The sequence below is a fragment of the Cyprinodon tularosa genome, unplaced genomic scaffold, assembly GCF_016077235.1.
Source record: "Cyprinodon tularosa strain WSP-4 unplaced genomic scaffold, ASM1607723v1 ctg1393, whole genome shotgun sequence".
NCBI classification, from domain to species: domain Eukaryota; kingdom Metazoa; phylum Chordata; class Actinopteri; order Cyprinodontiformes; family Cyprinodontidae; genus Cyprinodon; species Cyprinodon tularosa.
The window spans coordinates 43,191-65,695 of record NW_024038214.1 but is presented as its reverse complement, the minus strand read 5'-3'; the positions used below and the strand labels follow the sequence as shown (position 1 = coordinate 65,695).

General features: G+C 41.9%; 1 protein-coding gene across 1 annotated transcript in view; it reads left to right on the top strand.

Moving 5' to 3' along the window:
• The first annotated feature begins 4,901 nt into the window (after window positions 1-4,901).
• Window positions 4,902-22,505, top strand: part of myrf (myelin regulatory factor) — a 29,279-nt gene continuing 11,675 nt past the window's right edge. The window contains exons 1-12 of the mRNA XM_038278194.1: window positions 4,902-5,039; window positions 13,704-13,794; window positions 13,884-14,147; window positions 15,085-15,146; window positions 15,377-15,599; window positions 15,673-15,773; window positions 15,917-16,031; window positions 17,561-17,756; window positions 17,951-18,027; window positions 18,326-18,436; window positions 18,520-18,610; window positions 20,713-20,913. Coding sequence (XP_038134122.1) covers window positions 5,021-5,039; window positions 13,704-13,794; window positions 13,884-14,147; window positions 15,085-15,146; window positions 15,377-15,599; window positions 15,673-15,773; window positions 15,917-16,031; window positions 17,561-17,756; window positions 17,951-18,027; window positions 18,326-18,436; window positions 18,520-18,610; window positions 20,713-20,913 — 1,551 coding nt within the window. The 5' untranslated portion in view covers window positions 4,902-5,020. The remainder of the gene's footprint in view (window positions 5,040-13,703; window positions 13,795-13,883; window positions 14,148-15,084; window positions 15,147-15,376; window positions 15,600-15,672; window positions 15,774-15,916; window positions 16,032-17,560; window positions 17,757-17,950; window positions 18,028-18,325; window positions 18,437-18,519; window positions 18,611-20,712; window positions 20,914-22,505) is intronic.

Sequence of the window (22,505 nt, the reverse complement as noted above, 5' to 3'; positions counted from 1 at the left end):
CAAGATGAACCTATATTCATCGACCCCCCCATGGATATATAAATCACTATACTTGCAGTGAAAATGACTACAGTAGACATTATGAATTTACAGATTAGAGTAATAAAAGTACACAGTAATATTAATACAAGATAAATTCAAAAGGTACAAAAGCAAAGAAATAAATTGGTAAATAACTAAATAGATAAATATATAGAGGTGTCAAGGTTGCAGCATGAATTTAGTCATAGATCTCCACTTTGTTTCACGGCGTCCATCTTGAGTTGTAGTCTCGATGTTGTTTTTTCTATAATAGAGACGTTTCTGATTCTCTCTGCAGTGTAATGCTGGGAGGTTGTGGTTTTAACCAGACATGGTTAAACACGTCTTCCCAGTCAGAAGTGTAACTCCGATCAAACATTTAATTTCTTTGTCAATCATGTCTGAGGGGATTATTCCTAAAATATATACACATACCTCCAGATCTAAGTGAACGATTAAAATATCCTTTATCTCTGTTTGCGCATTTTTCCAAAACTCGCCCACCTTCGGGAAAATCCCAAAATACGCCAGTAAACCCCCACCCTTCCACCATTACTCCAACAAAGCCGAGATATTTCAGGATTTTAGTATTTTTATAACATGATGACTTTCTTGTGTCTATCCTGTTATTTCTGCTCTAATCTTCCTTTCATAAAGTTGTGGTAATCCATAACAAACGTTCTCCTCTGGACGCTGATCAAAATACCTCCTTTACTGATTCATTCTCAGCTTTTAATAAACACACCGACCGACACCAAGAGGAGAGACCTGTGAGGAACTCTTTATTATTGCACGTTCTAAACACTGCCTTACATATACAGCCATCCATGACTGTCAAACAGTTCCTCACGGTTCTGACAGGAATTTACTGTGTTTACATTCTTTCTTCGGGAGTAAGAGAGATGTTCTTTCTTTGGCTTTATTTTAGCCATCCTCACTCAGACTAAAATGTCAACTTGTCCATGAGAGGAACACATTAGGTTGTTGTTTTCCTCTTTTGATTTAACTCACCCTTAAGTTGCATCTCAGGACTTTATGGGATCAACTTCGAACCGGTAAAAAAAGTCATTTTTTAATCACTGACTGGTTGTAAAGAGTCTGATGATGATGATGATGATGGATTTGGTTGCTGGTGAGGCATGTTTCAGGGATTTATGTCCACATTAATGTACATTCCTGGCATAGTGCTGGTGGCTGTTAAAACCCGATGAGGTGAGGCTGGTGTTCCTCTGCGTGGTCTTTGGCCTCCCGCTCCGGCTTTCTCCAACTCCATTAGGGTGACACTGAACAGACCGGCTGTGGAGGTGAGATAGTGCAGACTCCGGGCAGAGAGAGGAGCCAACAGATCCCCCTCCAAACTTGACCTTCTCCTCTCTGACTCACTTCCATAGCAACCAGCCCCTCACACAGAGATGGTGTGTGGACTAAAATATAATGGAGTCACGACGGTATCAAAGGTGTCATAAGTTCACAAAACATTTGATTGGAAAAGATGAAGTAATTCTTGTAACGTATTTTTACGTAAGATGGTGAAGATTCTCAGTCATCCAGATTGGAGTCATTCCTAAAACATTTTAAAAAACAATCCACTGGACTTTGTTTCAAAGTTTAAAGACATTTTGCTTCCCATCCAGGAAGCTTTTTCTATTCAAAATGTCAGAAAAATCAACCCCCCCTTTCAGAGACATAGACAGGTTGTCAGAAATGTCAGAAATAGCGTCGAGTTTGAGGCTTAATAGAGTGGATCAAAAAGCAATGCCTTGTTTTGGCTTAAAAAATATGTAAATTGAACCCAACGGTTCCGCCCCTTTGGGGGTCGTTTCTTTGTTAGCCTGTAACACCCCCCCTTTCAGAGACATAGGCATATATGGGGCATTGCAGGCTAACAAAGAAGCCAAACGACCCCCATTCCAAAGGGGGGGACCCGTTCATCCATTTCTATTTGCATGTTTTCTAAACTAAAACCAGGCTTTGTTGGGCTGCTGGATAAAACCTGGAACTAAACGCTATTTGAAGACATTTCGCTTCCCATCCAGGAAGCAATTCAAAAGTTTCATTTTGAATTGAAAAATCTTCCTGGATGGGAAGTGAAACATCTTCAAACTTGGAAACAAACACCAGAGGATTGATTTTTAACTTTTTGGGAATTTTGAAGTAAGGATATTCTCCTACCTATCTCCTACACTATTCCCCCCCATCCCCGGGATACCTGAGTTCATTCCCAAGCGTGGACTCCTCCAGTGCACGTCGGAGGACATGACTGAAGTTGGATCACATTGTGAGCAGAAAGCAAAGATGAGATCCCAATGTCCCAAACTGGACACCATCCTCCCCATTACTGCACCTACAGGCGGCAATGGATTCCAAGCAGCAGTGTGAACAGACGAGTGCCAAGAAATGGTGAATAGTCTGTACTTATGGTGCTCTTTTTCAAGTCACAAGACTCGACCAAAGCTCTTTACTCTACATTCAGTCATTCACTCACACACTGATGGTGGTGAGCTACATAGCAGCCACAGCTGCCCTGGGACTCACTGACAGAAGCCAGGCTGCCCTACGCTGGCCGTACGCTGGCCCTACACTGGCCGTACGCTGGCCGTACACCGGCCGTACACCGGCCCTACGCTGGCCGTACACTGGCCGTACGCTGGCCCTACGCTGGCCCTACGCTGGCCGTACACTGGCCCTACGCTGACCGTACGCTGGCCGTACACTGGCCCTACGCTGGCCCTACGCTGGCCGTACACTGGCCCTACGCTGGCCGTACGCTGGCCGTACGCAGGCCGTACACTGGCCCTACGCTGGACGTACGCTGGCCCTACGCTGGCCGTACGCTGGCCGTACGCTGGCCGTACGCTGGCCCTACGCTGGCCGTACGCTGCCCGTACACTGGCCCTACGCTGGCCCTACGCTGGCCGTACACTGGCCGTACGCTGGCCCTACGCTGGCCGTATGCTGGCCCTACGCTGGCCGTACGCTGGCCCTAAGCTGGCCGTACGCTGGCCGTACACTGGCCCTACGCTGGCCGTACGCTGGCCGTACCCTGGCCCTACGCTGGCCGTACGCTGGCCGTACACTGGCCCTACGCTGGCCCTACGCTGGCCATACGCTGGCCGTACGCTGGCCGTACACTGGCCCTACGCTGGCCGTATGCTGACCCTACGCTGGCCCTACGCTGGCCGTACGCTGGCCGTACACTGGCCCTACGCTGGCCGTACGCTTGCCCTACGCTGGCCGTACGCTGGCCGTACGCTGGCCATACGCTGGCCGTACGCTGGCCCTACGCTGGCCCTACGCTGGCCGTACGCTGGCCGTACACTGGCCCTATGCTGCCCGTACACTGGCCCTACGCTGGCCGTATGCTGACCCTACGCTGGCCGTACGCTGGCCGTACACTGGCCCTACGCTGGCCGTACGCTGGCCCTACGCTGGCCGTACGCTGGCCGTACGCTGGCCCTACGCTGGCCCTACGCTGGCCGTACGCTGGCAGTACACTGGCCCTACGCTGGCCGTACACTGGCCCTACGCTGGCCGTATGCTGACCCTACGCTGGCCCTACGCTGGCCCTACGCTGGCCATACGCTGGCCGTACGCTGGCCGTACACTGGCCCTATACACTGGCCGTACGCTGGCTGTACGCTGGCCATACGCTGGCCCTACGCTGGCCATACGCTGGCCGTACGCTGGCCCTACACTGGCCGTATGCTGGCCGTACGCCCTCCACCATCAGTAGGTAATGCAGGTCAAAGGTCTTGCCCAAGGACACAGCGACACTGAAAGCCCAGGATTGAACCGTCAACCTCCTACATGTGACGCCGCCGTCACCCTCAGAAGGCAGATAGTTTTACTTTGGATGTACGCGGTTGTCCAGGAAGCATCACAGACTGCTGAAGCCTTCCCCGAGGCGATCGTAATTCTTGGGAATGTGGTCATAGGCTTTTCCAGGCCTACCGTGTCATGGTCGGAACAAAAACCAAATTACTCCCCTTTAAAACAATACCCCAAAATCAATTATAAACATTTCCTGTGAGGCTGTGGGGTGCAGATCAGTGTTTGTTCCCCGGATGCATTGATAGCCGTCACTTCCCAGCCTGACCACCATAACGCCATCCAATCGCCATGGTGATGCGCTCTCCTTGGATTGATCTGAGCTGAGAGCAGAGCATCTGTTCTCGGTGCATATCTTCCACTGAGTTACTGAGGAAAATTCCTGCTGCTCTCCTCCCACAGTAGCTTTGAATAATGGCTGTAAATGCTGCGAGCCATCATGGAAATCCTGCAAAAGGTTGACAAGGTTTAGCTGTGCTCCCTGATTTATGGTTTCAGCAGAGAGTTAGCATAAGAAGGTTGCTTTGTTTGTGATTAGCCAGGCCTGCAGACGGCCACCCTGCTCCTGAGTCCTTGGTTAAACTCCACTTCCACTGATTTATTGACGTTGTTTCTAATGTAAAGTAGAAACAGTACTTCCATAAAACCTTTCAGCATCATTTTTCTTTATTTTGCTACCTATGACCACTAACACCTGTAGGCATGCAGTGCTCTTCCCTCACTATTGCACTATTGTTGTGAACAAAGCAACTTTTTTCCTTCCTATGATCCTACATGTTGCTCTATACTCTGTGTCTGATCATGTCTGGTTCGGTTCCTCCTCCATGTTTCTTTCAAAGTGCTGCCGTTGGAGCTCAGCCTCCCGTTTGGCTGAGTTCGGCGTGTTCGTGGCCCAGGCTCGTTTCTGCCGTAATCTCCCTGAGCCAGATCTACCGGTGCTTGTATGCGACAAAGGTTGTGTGTGGCAGCCTGGTACAGCCCTTTCCCATGACTGGGAACTAATCCTCATTAAAACACTCTTTTTTCTACACATTTACTCAGAATGCAGAACACACCCACATTTTGACCCAGAGGAAAGTCTTTGAGTCCGACTGGGAAAAGATGTGAAGGATAGACAGGAATTGTTCTTCTCATCTTCTGTTTTAGGTGTTTTCATCTCAAGAAGGTCACCATGCTTTGGCTTCGCCCAGGTATCCTGTCTGCTCTGCTTCTCATTTCTGTCTATTTCACCTGCTTAGGCATCAGTCATAAGCCTCCTTCTTATAAGAAGTGAAAATATGGAAAATGTTAGATTTGCTTTCAGATGTTTGAATTCAACTAGAAACAATCTGCATGTTTCCAGACTTTGCTTCACTTTTGTAAAACGGCTGCTTTGGTTTCTTAAAGGTCGTATCTGTTGACGTGTATTTTTATTGATTGACCTAAGTTGCAGGTCAATCCTAAAAGTGACTATCTAACTGTGTCTTAATATGAATCAACAGGCTGTAGAGATTTTACCTTTAAAACATTTCATTTAGCAGCAGTCTAACTTCCCCTTCAGGTTTCTAACCTAACATCTGCTGTTTTTCAGACATTTCCATTGGTTTTATGTGATTGCGTAATATCACTGCTCTATGGACTCTACCTCGTTTTACTTCCTTCACATTAATACTGATAAGAACATTTACTCCTTCGGTTCAAATCGTATTAAATATATTTTAGAATCTTATAACTTGTTTCAAGAAAGGAGAGAAATCTACATTTATATTTCCTTTTTCTTCTGTTTATTGGAGTGAAATTATGAAAACAGTCTTTTTATTTATTCCAGAATACGGTCTGTAGTTTATATTATTAAATAAATGTGCAGCGAAGGAAACACGTAGTTTGCAGGTTTAAGGACTTTAAACTTCTCGAAGTTTGACTGCTTAAGGAGAAATCAAACACATAAGAAAATAAAAGTTAAAACTGAATAATAATTCAAAGTTCATAAACTAAACATTTAAACCTTAATTCACATGGAAACATTTTGTCTTTTTAACATGTATTATTTTTGTATTTTAAAGGACTTTGAAGAAGAACATGTTTACAATGATTTCCTTTTAGTTGGACTCACTCTGTGGCTTAGTTTTCAAAAAGTAAAACTGGTCATAAATACCCATTTATTTAGGCTTTTTCTATTTTATATATCTATATATCTATCTATCTATCTATCTATCTATCTATCTATCTATCTATCTATCTATCTATCTATATATATACGTATATATATATATATCAATTAAAGTTCTATTCAGTTTATTTCTATAGCTCCAATTCACAGCACGTCATCTGAAGGCACTTTCCAGTTCACCAGATCAACCAGTCAGATTGAATCAAAGTTCTCTCTCTATATATAGATGTATAGATATAGATCTATATATGTAGATAAACCCTAGAGTTTGACTCGGTCCCAGCCTGCAGGCTCGGCACAGTAAATGTAAACATGAGTCTATTAATCTGGTTAGATTCGAAGGAAAGGAAGATTCCTTCTTAATCTCAGAACCTGATTCTCCTGATCCTATATTTGTGAGCAGAAGAGGCGGGATGGCGGCGGCGGCGGCGGCGAGCTCAAACAGCAGCCATAAACCGCTTCACTTTAATGCCCTTTGTTCGCAAACTAAGCTAAAGTATTTCTTAAGTTTATTATTTCTGCTCATCTGAGATAAACATGATAAATAATAGAAACATGAAATCTATGCATTTTGTGAATTAGAGAAATTCACAAAATGCATCACGATTTATCAAAATATCAAAAATATTCTGAATCATTTTTTGTCAAATCATCTTTCATCAAAAGCCAAACACTCTCCTCTGAGCAACAACCGAAGCATTGAAAGAGTGGAATAACAAACGCAGACATTTGGACAAAAAAGAAAAGAAAACAAGTATGTGTTCACATGGGCACGCGTGTGCTCACACTAACGCTTGTCTCTCCAAAGGCACGTCTGTGGTGAACTCAGGCTGACAATCATCTCAGTGTTTCCTGCTGGACACAGCTGGACAGAAAAAAACTGCAACATCTACGCATTCAGTCTGCAGCTTTACATGATTCAGTCATTTCCAACCTTTCATTTACCTTTAAGTCCAGTTTCACCAAAAGCCATCAGCAGATTTACTGATGGAAATAATAGTGAAAATAACTTTAGAATTTATTTTTTAACATTGATAAAGTTTATCATAAACCACTGAAAGACGATTTTTGTTGTTTTTCATATTAAATAAGCTGCTTCAAGAAAAAACTGACCTGATATTTAAACAATAAACTGATTTCCTTTTTCTGGTTCTGCTGGAGGTTTCTTCCTGTTCAAAGGGAGTTTTTCCTCTCCACTGTCGCTACAAGCATGCTTAGTGTGAGGGATTGCTGAAGAGTCAATGAGTCGATGCAATCAGCTGGTTTTCCTTAGATAGAAAACTTTGAATCAATCTGACTGGATGATCTGGTTGATCTGGATCTATAAAGTGACCTGAGGTTAAAATGATCTTTATCTGACTGACAGGTGTCCTCTTGTTGTTGGTAGAGAAAAGAAAAGAAAAGAAAATTTATGGACTGACTTTAGATTAGAAAGATGACAAAGAGGCATCAGCAGCTCAGATAATTCCTCCAAAGTATTCATGTTTATTCCTCCAGTATAAATCCTGGTGATTAGAAACACTTTTATAGAAGTTAGAGGATCAACTTCAGCTTTTTACTCCAGTAAAAGTACCATTTTTAAAATGACTTAAGATATAAAAGTAAAAGTAATCCAGGAAAAACTGTTAAGAAGCTTTACTGCTCTACTCTATTAAAGGAAAATTTTTCTATAATTCTGAACGATAAATTCCTTAGACTTTATTTTCTTAGTTTATAACTAATGGTTTCACATTTAACTTTGCATCATCTGGAAAAAGATTTATTTTGTTATGTGGTGAGCAACAAGTTGGGGCAGCACCGAGTCCAACCACAGAGACATTAATTGTCTGGATGAAACTAATTATTTAATTTTTTTAAATACAAACAGGCCGTAATAAAAATGAGCCTAAATGAAGAATAACGAGCTAGCCAACATTTCTACTAAACTAACAAAGTATTTCTACTTTGTTAGTTGATGAGGGACATATTAGTAATTCACAGGTAGAGTTCACTATAGTTCACAGAAGCAATGATGAGCATCTAGATCTCATTTTCTGTATTGGGAAGGACGGAGCTTTAAATAGATCATTGGAGGTTTGTTTTAAATCGCTTTAACTGATTCGTGTTAAAACACGGATTACTAGACTCTGACGGTAGATAGTTTGATCCCAATGATCAACACCCTGAACAGTAATCGCCCAGAAAGGATTGGTGGGTGTCAGCGGGTAACCAGAGCTCTGACCCATTTAAAGAAGATGTAGGTTATTGTAATTCTCAAAATTTAGGGTTGATGTGGTTATTGCCACTTAGAGATTTCATTTAGATTTTATTTGCACCATTACTGAACTCGTGCAGGTTGAGGTTGTAGATTTTAATTCCCAGGGAACCAGTTTTCATGAAGACAGCAGCGGATTCTGTCTCAGGCTGTTGCCTAGCAACCGATTGCTCTGTTGCCAGCAACTGTTTTCATCTTGTCCAAGTTTGATCCAGATGTATCAACAGGAATCCAATGACATTCTGAACTAAACCACACCTCTCAGATGTAACTATGGAAATTGGAGACTATTTCCTGATTATTCAACCAAACTATTATTTTATTTTTACCATTTTAGATTCTGTATGGAATTTGAGTTACAATCTAGATTATTATTATTTATAGAGAGATTATTCTACACAGAGAATAAAGCTGATTCTTTGCTACGCAGCAAGTGGCGGCCTAGTGGTTAGAGCAGAGCTCTGTGCCCTCAGAAGATCCCCACAGACTGCCAATCTGGGTCCCTGAGCCAGACCTTTAACCCCACTCTGCTCCCCGGGCGCCGCACCATGACAGCCCTCTGCTCCCCGGGGGGAGGGGTTAAATGCAGAGAGGGAATTTCCCCACAGTGGATCAATGAAGGGATTTACAGACATCACACAGATGTTTTCACTCCCCCCCCCCATCCACCCAGCTGGGCACGGTCCAGCAGAAGATTATAGCTGTACAGAAAACGTGATTAAAGTCATCAGTTTCTCATTTTCAAGAAATCCGTATAAAAAAAATAAAATAAAAAAAATTACAGAATAATTTATACAAAATAAACTTCTTTAAAGTCACTACTTCCTCTGCTGAGGTATGTGAAATATTATTACAATGTTAAAGATGTTTTATTAGATATTTCTTCAATGTTTAGCAGCAGCTTCAGCTAAAACAGAACAATAATAATAGATATAAATATTTAATAAAGCAACATAGGAAAGATAAGGCGTCTTCTTTGGCATCTTGTTTGAAGGACTTTAGGAACGATAAGGTAGAGCGTTGCAGGCAGCGGGGGGGATTTACCATTAGGCAATACTAGGCAGCTGCCTAGGGCCCCAAGTTCCTGGAGGCCCCATAAAACTCAGTTTCCATGTATGGTTAATACAACTATTCCTTATTTGTGCACATTAATTATGTTTCTGATAATCCTTTGGCTAAAATGCCATCAGAACGCTGATAATATTAAGTGTGTCTCAGCCCCCCCCCCCTTCAGTGTCCACCATATTGGATCAGTCCTTTTGCTGCACATGTTCAGAAAGGTCCAAACAGACAGCAGCAAACCATTTGAAAACAAACCATGCAAAGAGCAGTGTTGCCAACTTAGCGCTTTAGTCGCTATATTTAGCCACTTTTCAGACCCCTCTAGCACTTTGATTTCTAAAAAGCTCCTAGCGCCAAATCTAGAGACTTTTTTCTGCTACTGGAGACTTTGGAGACAACATCTAAAAGCAGCGAACTCTGCTCTCCAGAGCGAGTAGATTGGTAACCCCCGCCTCCTGCTCTCCTCTATCTTGTCTGCTGTCATGATTCATGCAGCTATTATTTCATCCAAATGAAAAATGGAGAACAGATAAGCAGATCATGGCTTGTCTACAGTGAAAAGAAGGACTGGGTTATTTACTTTGGCCTTTTTGGAAACACAGGAAGGAGCAATCAGCTAAGTGAGCTTAGTGCTTGGAAAAAATCTTTCATTCCTTTAGAGACAGCATGAAAAGTCAGCTGAGTACAAAACATAGAGAGGAAAACAAGAAGAAAAGGGACAAGAAGAGAGGGACACAACCTAGAACAGATAATGGATGTCTATTCTATTAACATTTCTACATCTGGAGAATGGGGCTGTTCTATGTGTTGTCTTCTCCATTCAGAGGTAACCTGACTCCGCCAGATGGATTTGCTCCGCATATCCATCTGGAAACCTTCCATTGAAGTAATTTTGGGAAGGGGCGAAAATACTGGTTAGCTGATTGGCCTATGTTGGTGATAGACGGGCCAAATAAACCAATCAGATCAACGAAGCATATGACGTACTAACAGCCAGGCTACTCTTGCTGAAACCAGTCGGGAAAAGAGCAAAAACATCTTTTCCTCTGAGAAAAGCCTCCAGATCAGTGTTTTGCTCTTCTTTCAGTGAAGAAATACTCTGTAATTCCGAGAAAACTTGCTCGATAGCCACGCTAACGCTAGTTTCATTGGCTGAAGCCGCCATGTTCTTTAGACTGAACTGTCGCGCTTCTCGTTGCGTCACACCTCAACCCGCCTCAAAGCCAACGCTGATTGGACGTTCGTTTGGTGAACGGCTCCAAATTTTCTTTAACGGAGAGTCTCCAGACTGATCTGCGAGTGAAACCTTGAAAGCTCGCGAGATCAGGATGGTCTCACCAGGCTAATTCAGAGGGGCCCCTGCCTGTCTTTGCATAGGGCCCCAAATGTCCTAAATCCGCCTCTGGTTTTAGGGATTTTTCAGACGTAACTTTTTAACCCTTGCCATACCTTAAAGCACTTTACCGACCTGATCGATATGAAACAGGAAGCACATTAAAAGCTAAAGACGTGTGAGTGACAGAACTGACGGCTTTGTAAAAAGCAGTGGTTACAGATGTGGAATCGTCTCCATGCATTTGATCTGAAACATGGATTCAGCTGCTTCAGTGGCTGAATAGAAAAATTAAATAGAGACGACTCAACATCTGCCACCTCTGGAAAAATGCTCCAGTTTGTCTTATTTAGACCCACATTTGAGGTTTTAAGACTCTCCAACCTGGTAGGAGAACCACTGTGACTATATCTGGTTTCTATTTGATTAAAGCTGTATTCATATATTTGACAATGAATCCAGCTGATAGATAAATAATTAGCTGTTTCCATCCTTCAACATTAAACCTTTTTTTTTTGTCTTTTTGTGCCCCCACACTTGCCCAGCCCCCATCCATCTTCCTTCCTCTCTCACCATATCTCCTTATTTTCTGTTATCAGGCCAGCAAGCTGAAATTTACTGCCTGTTTGGGTGGGGTGCACATCTGGATCTTATTTAAAGGAATCATCCTGCCCTTTTCTTTCTTTATTGTTTTACTTCCATGCATCAGGAGACATTTACCAGCTGTTTATTAAGCAAGATATTTTTTTGTCTTTAAAATGCCAACGGTGAGATAAATGGCAAACAGTAAATCTGAGTTAATTAGTCTGAGGCCGGCGCTGTAGTTTGAGGTTTTTTTGGTGGAAAGCTTTGATAAATGGCTCTCAGGGAATGTTTTGCTCGGATTTGGCCAAATTTCCAGGACGATATAACATATTAATCGCCATTTATGCAAACAGGAGAATTCTGCTATAAATCTTAACAGAAAACTGCAACAAAACAGTTTGGAAAAACGTTTGTGTTGTTTTCTGACAGCCGTCAGATTCAGACGGAGAAAAAAGAAATATTCTCTAAAGCTAACAGGAAAATTCCTCACATACCCAAGTTCCCAACCGAAGACCTTCCTAATCTATCAGAGTCTGTGTGGGGGGGGGGCTCCACCCCACCCACTCATTGCAGGTCCTTTCTCTCTCCCTCACTCTCAGCTCGCCCGATGCATTAGCATCTGGCATTTTCTGATATTTAGTAGAACTTCTCTTTTTATTATAGATTTGCACCTGATAGTGAAAATCTGTTTGGTAGATATCTACAGAAAGAAGCAGGTTCTCATCCTGCATCTGTGTGCAGACTAAGGGGGGTCATGTGTTTGGGATTTCAGAGGCTTTGCCAATCAGAGGCTGAACATGACCTGGGTGGGGGAGAGGCGTAGGATTTTCAAAGTACTTTGAAAGTCAAAATTATTAGTAGTTTGTAGTAAATATGTAAAGGAAAGATATTTTAACATATTATTAGCTGGATACAATCTTTAAAACTGCATATAATCAATAAAAGTCTAAACTATTGGAAGAAACTTTAAACAGAACACATTTAAACATCAATTATATTTTATATGTTAGATAGATAGTTTTGGTCCAGAAGTTATATTTTCAGAAAAATTTATAATTTGAATGAGTTTCAGAAAACTGACTCACTAACGTCTAATCATTGAGTCAACTACCCCCCCCCCCCCCCCCCCCCCCCCCCCCCCCCCCCATGCAGTGATACCAGTTGTGGTTAAAATCTTCCACAGAAACATCCAACACTCTATAAATCAGTCAAAACATCAGTAATTCTCTGCAGTTCATTGCATTTGCAATATAATCACAATTTAAACACAATTTTCAAATTGCAAAGGGACTGATTTTTAATCCCACGATATTTAACAAGATAAATTGCGCCAGAAGTGGGTTTGTCGTCACACAGAAAGGTGACGAGCGTAGAAATGAGAATGCAGATCCGTGCATGAGATAGAAATAAAGGCTTATTATCACCATGGCTACAGTGAAGTCCTGCAGGAATAAACTCTGGGGAAGAAACTGAATCCTGGGGGAAACATCTAGAAATTTGGGGTTGGTGCAAAGGAAAAACATTGAAATAAAATCACAATTTTAGTTAAAAATAATCACAATTTTGGTTTTTGGCAAAAATTGTTCAGCTTTAAACACCAGTTTTCTCTTCATACGTGTCCTAGACATCAGCAATATACATAAATTAAGTATTAATCAAATTTTGGGGTAACTATTAAATTTATTTTAACCAAGGAAACTGATCCGAAGCATTAAACTGGACATTACAGTAATTTCATGTTTTTCGTTCATCTCAGACTCTTTAAACTGAGAAATATGTCGTTTGTTGTTGTTGTGGTAATAAAATATCTTTGGTTAAGAAATATTTTTAAAAGCTTCTTTTTAATGCATATTAATAAAAAATGCCAGTAGGAGCAAAAGTCATACATTGGGAGAAATCAAACAGTAGTAATTGATAATTTCAAAACATTTAACTAAAAAAGAAGAAATGTTTGAATTTTTGTGTATTTGCAGGTTTTATTCTTCCGATCTGAGACCAACACTGACTTCCAGCTGTCTTAAAGATGATGCAGCTGTTGCTGCAAAGCTTTAGAAAAATATCTGCCTAAGGAAGTAAATTAGTGATCAAAGCTGCATCAGGTGCCCTGAATAACAGGTTGCAATAAAGTAATATTTAGTTAAACCCAAACTTTAATGGAAGCAGAGCATAGATCCAACCCCAGCAGATCGGATTTTCTGCTAAAAGAGGCAAACACTTTGTTAAGACCAGCTTTGAAACCATGACTGATCTCTATTATTAAAGCTCTAGTTTCCAATCACATTGTCCTCATAAAGTTATAAAAGTCATTTTCCTTCGTTAACCCAGGAATTCGCCTGAGAATCAGGGAATTGCTGCAACACTCGGACAGAGTACTTGTTCCACGGTGTGGATCGGCTGATGGATTCCTGTTGCTAATCCCCAGATGCTCTCCATCTCCCCTCACCACATTCCCAACCCTCCCTCCTCCACAGGTCATGATATTACCAGTTCCCTGGAACCAGCCAACATCGACACCAGTATCCTGGAAGAGTACATCAGCAAGGAGGACGATAGCGCTGACATGTCAGTAGGGACCCGACCCAGCAGCTTAAAGCACCAACCAGAGCAAACTTTTTACGGATAAGGCTAATCTCTTCTTTTTCCCCCCTCAGCTGTTTCTCAGAGGTGCACAGCACCCCAGGACCAAATTATTCATCTCCTCAGGCAGGAGTGTCCTCCTCTGGAGGATTGGTGTGTGGTGTGAGCCCCCCTATTCCTCTACGCCAAGGAGCCCATCTGCCGGGGCCCTCTAGCTGTCAGAACGCCTACGGCCAGGGGCCATCTCTGGGGCTCAGACACGCCTACCCCTGCCTCGCACAGCAGCAGCAGCAACAGACTCACGTCAAGCCAGAACATAGGGGCCATTACGCTCCTGGGTGAGCAGAGTAGATAAAACAGGTGTAGATGTTACTGGGACGTCTTCGCCCTGCAGGTTAACTTCCTGTTTATATTAACAGTCGATCAAGTTTTCTTCTGATTTTGCTGCTTAAAACTGCTTCAAATGCATTTTTAATTACAGAGGAACTCAGTGATGTTAGATAATAAGTGAAGATGTTTTGACCTTCCTAAGTTTAGTGCTGATTGCTGGAACTTTACTTACTGCAGCGCCTCTCAGCCAATCAGCAGCGGAACCAGGAAGCGTTTCCTCTGACGGTTCCGATGTGTTAAGATTCCTATTAGCTCCTTTATCCTTTATCAATAGGTTTTTTAAGTTTTTGTTTTTTTAAGTGCTCTTAAACTCTGTGCTCGGTGGAAAGATAATCTTACATTTAACATTTTAGTGATTCCTCTGATTGCAAATATTAATTCTATCCATTTAAAAGCATTTCTATCTTTTTTGTTCCCATTTTTCATTGTGACCTTTTTATCTTGTATGTCAGGAAAACAGGAATTTATTATTTCAGGTTTTTTAAGCGCTCATTAAGTTTCTGGGAGGGGGAGTATTCTCCACCTCAGAGCTTTAAGCTCTATCCTCATTAAATCAGTATAATCACATTAAGAACATTTTAGAATTTGCTGATATTATTATGATTTAAAGATTTATCTAAACTTTACCAATAAATGGGAGATGTACTTGCTTTAACTTTTCATGTTGACTCTTCTTTAAATGCATCACATTTGTGACCAAAGTGTTGATTTAGTGTTAATCAGGATGGGAGGACTGGAAGATAAAGAACCACTTATATCCTCTCAAACACAGAGCAGTTTTTTTTATCCTAATTAGAGCAGAAATAAGACGAGTTGCTTCACAATATTAGAAAAGATTCATGTTCCTCCATAAGATGTTTTTTTTCTTTCAATCTTTGCTGTTAGGACGCTTCCTGAGTCGCCGCCAGACTCCAGCTCTGAGCCATATTCCCCTCAACAGGTGAATGGTGAGTCGCTCATCTTATTGCTTTAGAACATGTTCAAACATTGAGCAAAATCTTGCTTTATTACTAAATTATCTTCAAAATAAGACATCAGAACTATATTGCTTTATCATTGCATCATAACAAATAGATCTAAAAACATTTCTGCAGCGGACGTCTCTCTGTGGTTTATTGTCTACGATCATTTTCAGTAACGTTACGTAACAATTTCACATTTTCATTCCGGTTTTTAGATCCTAACATGATCAGAACCATGACTCCAGAGAACATCTGCCACATGACTCCAACACCACCCCTCCCACCACACGGCCACTATCCCAGCATGCATCGGGACATGTACCTGAAACCGGAGCCCATGATCTCCCAGTACCCCATCGGTCCAGCCACCAGTGGAAGTGGGGACCTTCAGCAGACACAGATGCTCCATCAGCTGCTGCAGCATCCTCAGGGCCAAGAGTGAGTCAGGAGACAGGCTGTGGTTTCCCACTTCACATGAATCCAGGGCTAATGTCTGTTGGTGTTATTCCAGCAGCATTCCTGCTCATCAGGCCAAGAAGAGGAAGCACTCTGACTCTCCCAACAGCACCTTGAATTCCCAAATCCTCACAGGTATCATCAAACAGGAACCAGGTAGGCAGGCATCTTTCTTCCCCCCCTCATCTCCTCTGCTCATCTTCACCTGCTCTTACTAACTCTTAACACAAAGAACAGAACAAGCATCACGCGTCGCTTCAACGCTTTAAAGTCGCTTATTGTCAACATGTTTGTCACAGGTGTGATGCAGGATGCAGACAACTCTTACCTGGACCCAAACTATCAGTGCATCAAGTGGCAGCCTCACCAGCAGAACAAATGGACGCAACTTTACGATGCCAACTGCAAAGAGCTGTGCGTGCATTTTTATTGGCCGATGCTGCATGTTTTTAGGCTCAGAGAGATGGCCGCCGTCCGCAGTCAGACGTCAACTATGTTTTAATTGGTTCTACTTGTAATTCAACAAAGTGCATGACAGGAATGGAAAAGGAGTGGCTTTCCACTGGATTCCTCAGCAGTGAGGTTTATGTGGGAGTGAAAGTTTCAACCTAGACAGCGTGAGGAAAGGGTGAGGGGAAAAAAATCATGAGCACCTACTTGTGCTTTTTCGGTGCCAAAATAGATAAAGAGGGAGGTTGAAATGAACTCCAAAGACCTTTGAGATATGTTATCAAAACCACCTGGTTGACCATTGCAGCTCTAAGCCAACAATGGTTAAAAAAAAACAAGATTTTCACTGGAGATGCTTTCTTTTTAAAAAACTCTCCTTTAAAGGAATCATCTATTCTCTAGTTACCTTCTAATCGCTTAAGAATAAAAGCCAGTAGCCGTCTTCATTTTAAACAATGCAGAACTTACTTTTCAGGAAGTACAGCTCGTTTTCGTTAAAGATGAAGAAAGTTAACCTGCGAAGAGTGAAACCTGTAGAGTCCTTTAAATAGGGAGAGTAACCCAGGAAAATAACCTTCCTATAAAGGTAAAAAATCTTTCTAAAAACTGATTTCTTTTTTAGAGAAAACAACCAGTTCAAGTTTTTCCTACAGAAGCGCCTCAGCATGCGGATTCTTCAGGTCCTTCAAACAGTAAATCCAGTTAAATAAATTCCTTCAACCTTTTTTCTATCTAACCGTCAGATTACATCAATGCAGATTGAAAACCTCATTCATGTAACGACAGTCCACTGCTGCATGCTCATATGAAGCATGTATGAGGCGACAGTGGAGAGAAAAACTCCTGTTTAATGGAAAGAAACCTTCAGAGGCTCTAAGCTTGGAGTAAAGGGTTAACAGCCACAACCTGATGGGGGTTTAAAGAGAGAAAAAAACACACAGACGTCCTCATCAAGGAATTTAAGGCTAGAAAAGGTAAAGAGAGACTGGTTCTAATGAGGCGTCGTCTAAAAGATAAACCAGCCGAGAAAACGATCGCTAAAGCTGAAAGCTTTCTCTAAAAAAGCAACAGGACTGAAAAAAGCACAATAAGTAGCATTAGGGTCTGAAAAAACCCAGGTGTGATCCAGTAGTCTGTCCAGCTCCTGAACTTGCTCCCTTTTTACATGTAATACGGTTTTGTGCTGTAATTCTGACACCAAATGATTCCTGCAAAAAAAATGTTAGTACCTGAATGCATGACTTATAAATAAAGTTTATTACAGGATTGAGTTGCATCATGTTGCAGTGAATTCAGTTCCAAATATTATGTGCAACTTTTATGTGTTACATAAATATATATCTGAGACAGACAGACAGACCGACAGACAGACCGACAGACAGACTTTACTGTCACACCTTAAGGTGCAAAATGAAATGTAATAATTTTGCATCAGATCTAATGTTAGTATTTTTTTTACCAGACTATCCCTTCGTTTTCTCTTCCATGTTTAGTCCGATGCCAACCTACCGTGTCGACGCTGACAAAGGCTTCAACTTCTCCTTGGCAGACGATGCCTTCGTTTGCCAGAAGAAGAATCATTTCCAGGTTACCATCTACGTTGGGATGCTGGGAGATCCGAAATATATTAAGACCAATGAAGGCCTGCAGCCCCTGGACTGCTTTTACCTCAAACTCCATGGAGTGAAGGTCAGACCAGCATCCTGCACACATAAAGCTGGGTTTTATATGTATGCTACTGGGCTTGTTTGGGAAAACCTCAAATTTATCATTTTCAAAATTCTATAACATGTTTTAGAAAATATCCGATGTCTAATTTTGCAGCCAGAGTAAGAGAATGTTTTCTGTTTTGTTTATTTATTCTTTTATTCTTCGTCTGGCAGGTGGAAGCTATGAATCAGTCGATCAGTGTGGAGCAGTCGCAGTCTGACCGGAGCAAGAGGCCCTTCAAGCCCGTGCTGTAAGTCTGATCTCTTCTAATAACCGGATCAACGGGCCTCATGCTACGACGTTACGACCCTACTGAGGTCATTTATGAACATGAAACCTTCCTAACGTCAGTAAATGATCGTCAATGAAATGTCATGAAAGCTGCACTAAATGAAACGTTATTTTGTATAAACTCTGTGTATACAGAATGAATCCAAAAGTTGTCTAAGTCTAGGTGCGTACGAACGGTGTCTTGCATGAGGCCCAGTCTGTGACTCAAACATGTCCTTCTCCATCCTTCCATCATAATATGTGTCTTCATGCACCAGAGTAACCTTGCCTCCTGAGCAAGTCACCAAAGTTACCGTAGGGCGGCTCCACTTCAGCGAAACCACAGCAAATAACATGAGGAAGAAGGGCAAACCTAACCCTGATCAGAGGTGAACAAAGTCTACTGCATTTACATGCAAAGAAAAAGTCGTCTATGCTGCTTCGGAGTCTTTGAACTGATTCCTTCTTGCAGGTATTTCATGCTGGTGGTGGCGCTGCACGCACAGTCCCACAGTCAGAGCTACACTGTGGCGGCACATGTGTCTGAGAGGATCATCGTCAGGGTAACGTCTGGCCATGTCTGTTTCCTTCTTACAGCAATCATATCCCATGTGAATGTGAAACTTTTCTCATCCTCTCCCATACTTTAACTGGTTGAATGTTTTTACCTTTACATTTTGCCACTTCTAATCCCCAAAAAGTACAAATGATTAAACAATACAAAACGTTGCTGTCTTGTAAAAAAAGATCATGAAAGTTTTGTTTCATGAGAAAATAGATTCATCCTCCCCCCCAGACTGCGGATGCTAGAATTATAGATATTATTCTATCTATCTAGATATTCCATCCATTGTCTTGTGGCCTCATTGAACTCCTGTCAGTAGCATGAATGGTTCTCATGGAGCCTGTTCTTAGGCTCAGGAGTCCCACATTTCAGCCAGACTTGATGGAATCCCTTACTGCCGGTGTCCATCACTCAGTTTAAGGGTTGCTAGTGAGACTGGCACCACAGACTGTACAGCTGCAGCTATGGCCGACTGCATTGACAAAGAGGCGCAGAACAACTTTTTGTCCCTAGCCTTCGATTGAAAAGCTCCCAGAGTTAAACAGAACCCTGATGGAGGGTCTGTCCAGTTTCCTCCAACTCACCACTGAGTGGTGATTGGTGGAAAACTCCGCCCCTTTCTTCATCCGAAGGTCCAAAACATGTGGCAGAAAATCAGAATACAAGACAATGGGTCCAAGTGAGATGATGAACACCTTTATGCTCAAACATAATGTTTTTTAGGCTCCAGTCCCACTTTGCTGATTTATCCAGCGTCTTCCTGACGTCCCAGAATCTCCTAAAACTCTGGCAGATGCTGAACTTTCTATGGATTCTTTCTATTCTGGTGTCAGCAGATTGAGCATCACGTCTGCTAGGAAGTGTGTTGGTGGTGGGCGTGAACACAGGGAGGATCCATCACTCACCTTCTGTCTGGAGGAGAACTGACGGTTTCCTCCTGTGAACCCCCTTTATATCAAAACGCTGCCAATACGCCATTATACAGTAGCTGGAAGTTAGAAACACGTTCAGCGCTCGTCTGGAACACGGCAGATACGCTGATATGTTGGAGAGAAGCTCTGGATAAGTTACGCAGAAGTTAATCAGAGGTTTAGGATCAGCTAGACGCCACGACTGATGAGGAACTGATGCTGAACGGATGTCAGATAACTGACCTGGAACTGATGGACCACGGATGGCAGACGCTGGAATATGGAGGGAGATTTTGAGCATCCTCAGAATTTCTTGACGTACTCGCCGTATGTCAGCGTGTTCCAGCGTATGTCGGCGTACTTCAGCGTGCTCATAACTTATACAAAACGTAACCATAACTTATGGATCCAGGGATCCATTCTTCCCAGTCACGCCTTTCCACTTCCACATCGCTGTCTTGGTGACAGTAGTCTGAAACAGGCCCCTCTACTGGAAGGTCCGTCTTCCACCTGGATGAAGCCAAAGGCTGGGAGCTTGAAGCAAATCCACCCAGGCCTTTTCTCTGTTGGCATTAAGCTGCATCTCATTCCTGGCAGAAATCCCTGCATCATGTATTTCCATTTTCAAAACATGGCTGCAAAACATTTTTTAAATGTTTGCAACCAAATTTTGACCAAAAGTAAAATACAGCTTCTGCTAAAAACGTTTTGCTGGACAGCAACGGCTTTGTATTTATCTGAACTGAATGAGATTGAAAAAGTTATTTTGAGCGTTTTGTTTTTTCATGTTTTTGGGACTTTTTGCTTTCATCATTGAAAAAAATAAGATATTTATGATGCATTGATTAAAACATTCATGTTATGAACAGAAACAAATAAAGTGATGGTAGAAAAAAGTAGTGAATATTGAGTTTTTGTTTAAATCTAGCATTTCTTTTTTTAAATTTGCGATTAAATGTTTTTTCTTTTTTTTTGCTTCATAAGTGGCTGAAATATGAATGCTGTATCTAGATTTTAACATCTTAAGTTAGATTGAAATGTTTTCCCTTCAGGGTCATCGGTCAGATTGTTCAGTCAGTCCAGCACATGATGAATGATGTTCTGTTTTACCCACTTATGGGATCTGAATCCTGTAGCGTCTGTGAATCTGATTCCCAGTGTACCTCTGGTTTGGACTTTTCTGCGACAGGCATCCAACCCGGGCCAGTTTGAAAGTGACAATGAGGTTTTATGGCAGCGAGGGCAGCTGCCAGACTCCGTTTACCACCACGGCAGAGTGGGCATCAACACGGACCGTCCAGATGAGGCCCTGGTTGTTCATGGCAACCTGAAAGTCATGGGTTCACTGGTCCATCCGTCCGACATCAGGGCAAAAGAAAATGTCCAGGAGGTGAGGATGGGTGTGTGTTGGTGGATGCACGGCTTATCAACATGAATATTATCATCCACATTCCCCTCACTTTGCAAAATGGCTGCAATCTTTCTCATAACAGGAAATGAAAGTTTTACTAAGCATAGATTTTATAATGAGTCTACAATATTCATTCCAGAATCAACTTCTATGTTTTTGCAGCGTCTTTCTTTTGCATGTGGGATGTTCTTCTCATTTGAGGATCATTTAACTATTTCATGACCTGTTGGTCACTAGACTCCAAATTATATAAACTGGATTGTTTTTTAAATTTTTTTATATATTGGCCAGACAGAAAAATGAGTTTCTATTAAGTGCTTTTAGACACTGACAACCAATCAGCGTCTAAAAGTTCAAGATTAAGGTTTATGTTCCCATTTTCAGACAACTACAACTTTAATAAAAAGTTTTTTAAACACTGGAATAAATATTGCTTATTTTGATTTTTTTTTTTCAGAAGTGGGGGGGGGGTGCAAATATTATACATGATATTACTATTATATATAAGTTCAGTGTGTTTTCTAGTAGATCTTCTGTTTGTTTCCTTTAATTTCTCTCTGCTCTCCTTCTCCTGATAAAAGATATGGATGAAAATAAACAATAATCTGGGGTTCATTAATCCATGTAGATTAAAAACACAGATTTACAACTATTATGAGCTTGGATTTAGAAAATTGTATTTTTTCCTTTTTGATGATAATGTAATATTTAACTATTATATATCTGATTTATCAGCTCTTTTAGTGAAACAAATAAACTTTACAATGTTACTGAGAGCTTTTTAAAGCAGAGGAGGATCTGCTGCTTTATGGATCCAGTGAAGGCGGATGGATGCTACACAATTCTATGAATGTTTCTCTTTCTTTTTTCAGACATCCTGGCTGCGAGTCTAATAACCAAACAAACACGCATATGAGACCAATTCAAAGATTAGTTTAATTAATGCACCTGCTATAACAGCCCTTCTAGATAATGTGACCCAATGAGAAGAAGAAAAGGCTCATTTCCAGCAGCAGACTTCCTCACCGTCTGTTTGCTGAACAAAGTTTTTTCTCTAAGACTGAAACTGCTGGAGAGTTTAATTTATCTCAAAAATCCAAATCGTCCCAGAAAGCAGAGATAAAGACTTGCCACCATACAGTTGTAATTACGGTAGCGTAGAACTTCTGGCCGTCCAATCACAGACCGGATTCAGTGGCGCATCAGATGTTTGGAACAGTGAGCTTAATTCTCAGGAGTGACAGCGGTGAAGCCAATCGCACAAGATGGAGGGCCAATCAGGAGCTTGTGGGCGGGTCTTAACTCAGGGATGAGGGATTTAGCTTGAACTGCAGTTTTCCGCTTGGTCCTAGTGCTCGACGATTGTCTGTGTGCGAAACATTGTGTTTGGACAGTAAAAGTGCAGCGGACATGCCCCCCCCCCAGAATGTTTAATCAGACATCATAGAGTTACAGTAGCCATGCTGTCATGTTTACTGCTTCATTTATTGAGGCCATTTTCAATCAAATTATTCATCTTCAAATAAACTTAGACACAGTGAACACGAAACATGTTTTGATGCGTGCAGCTT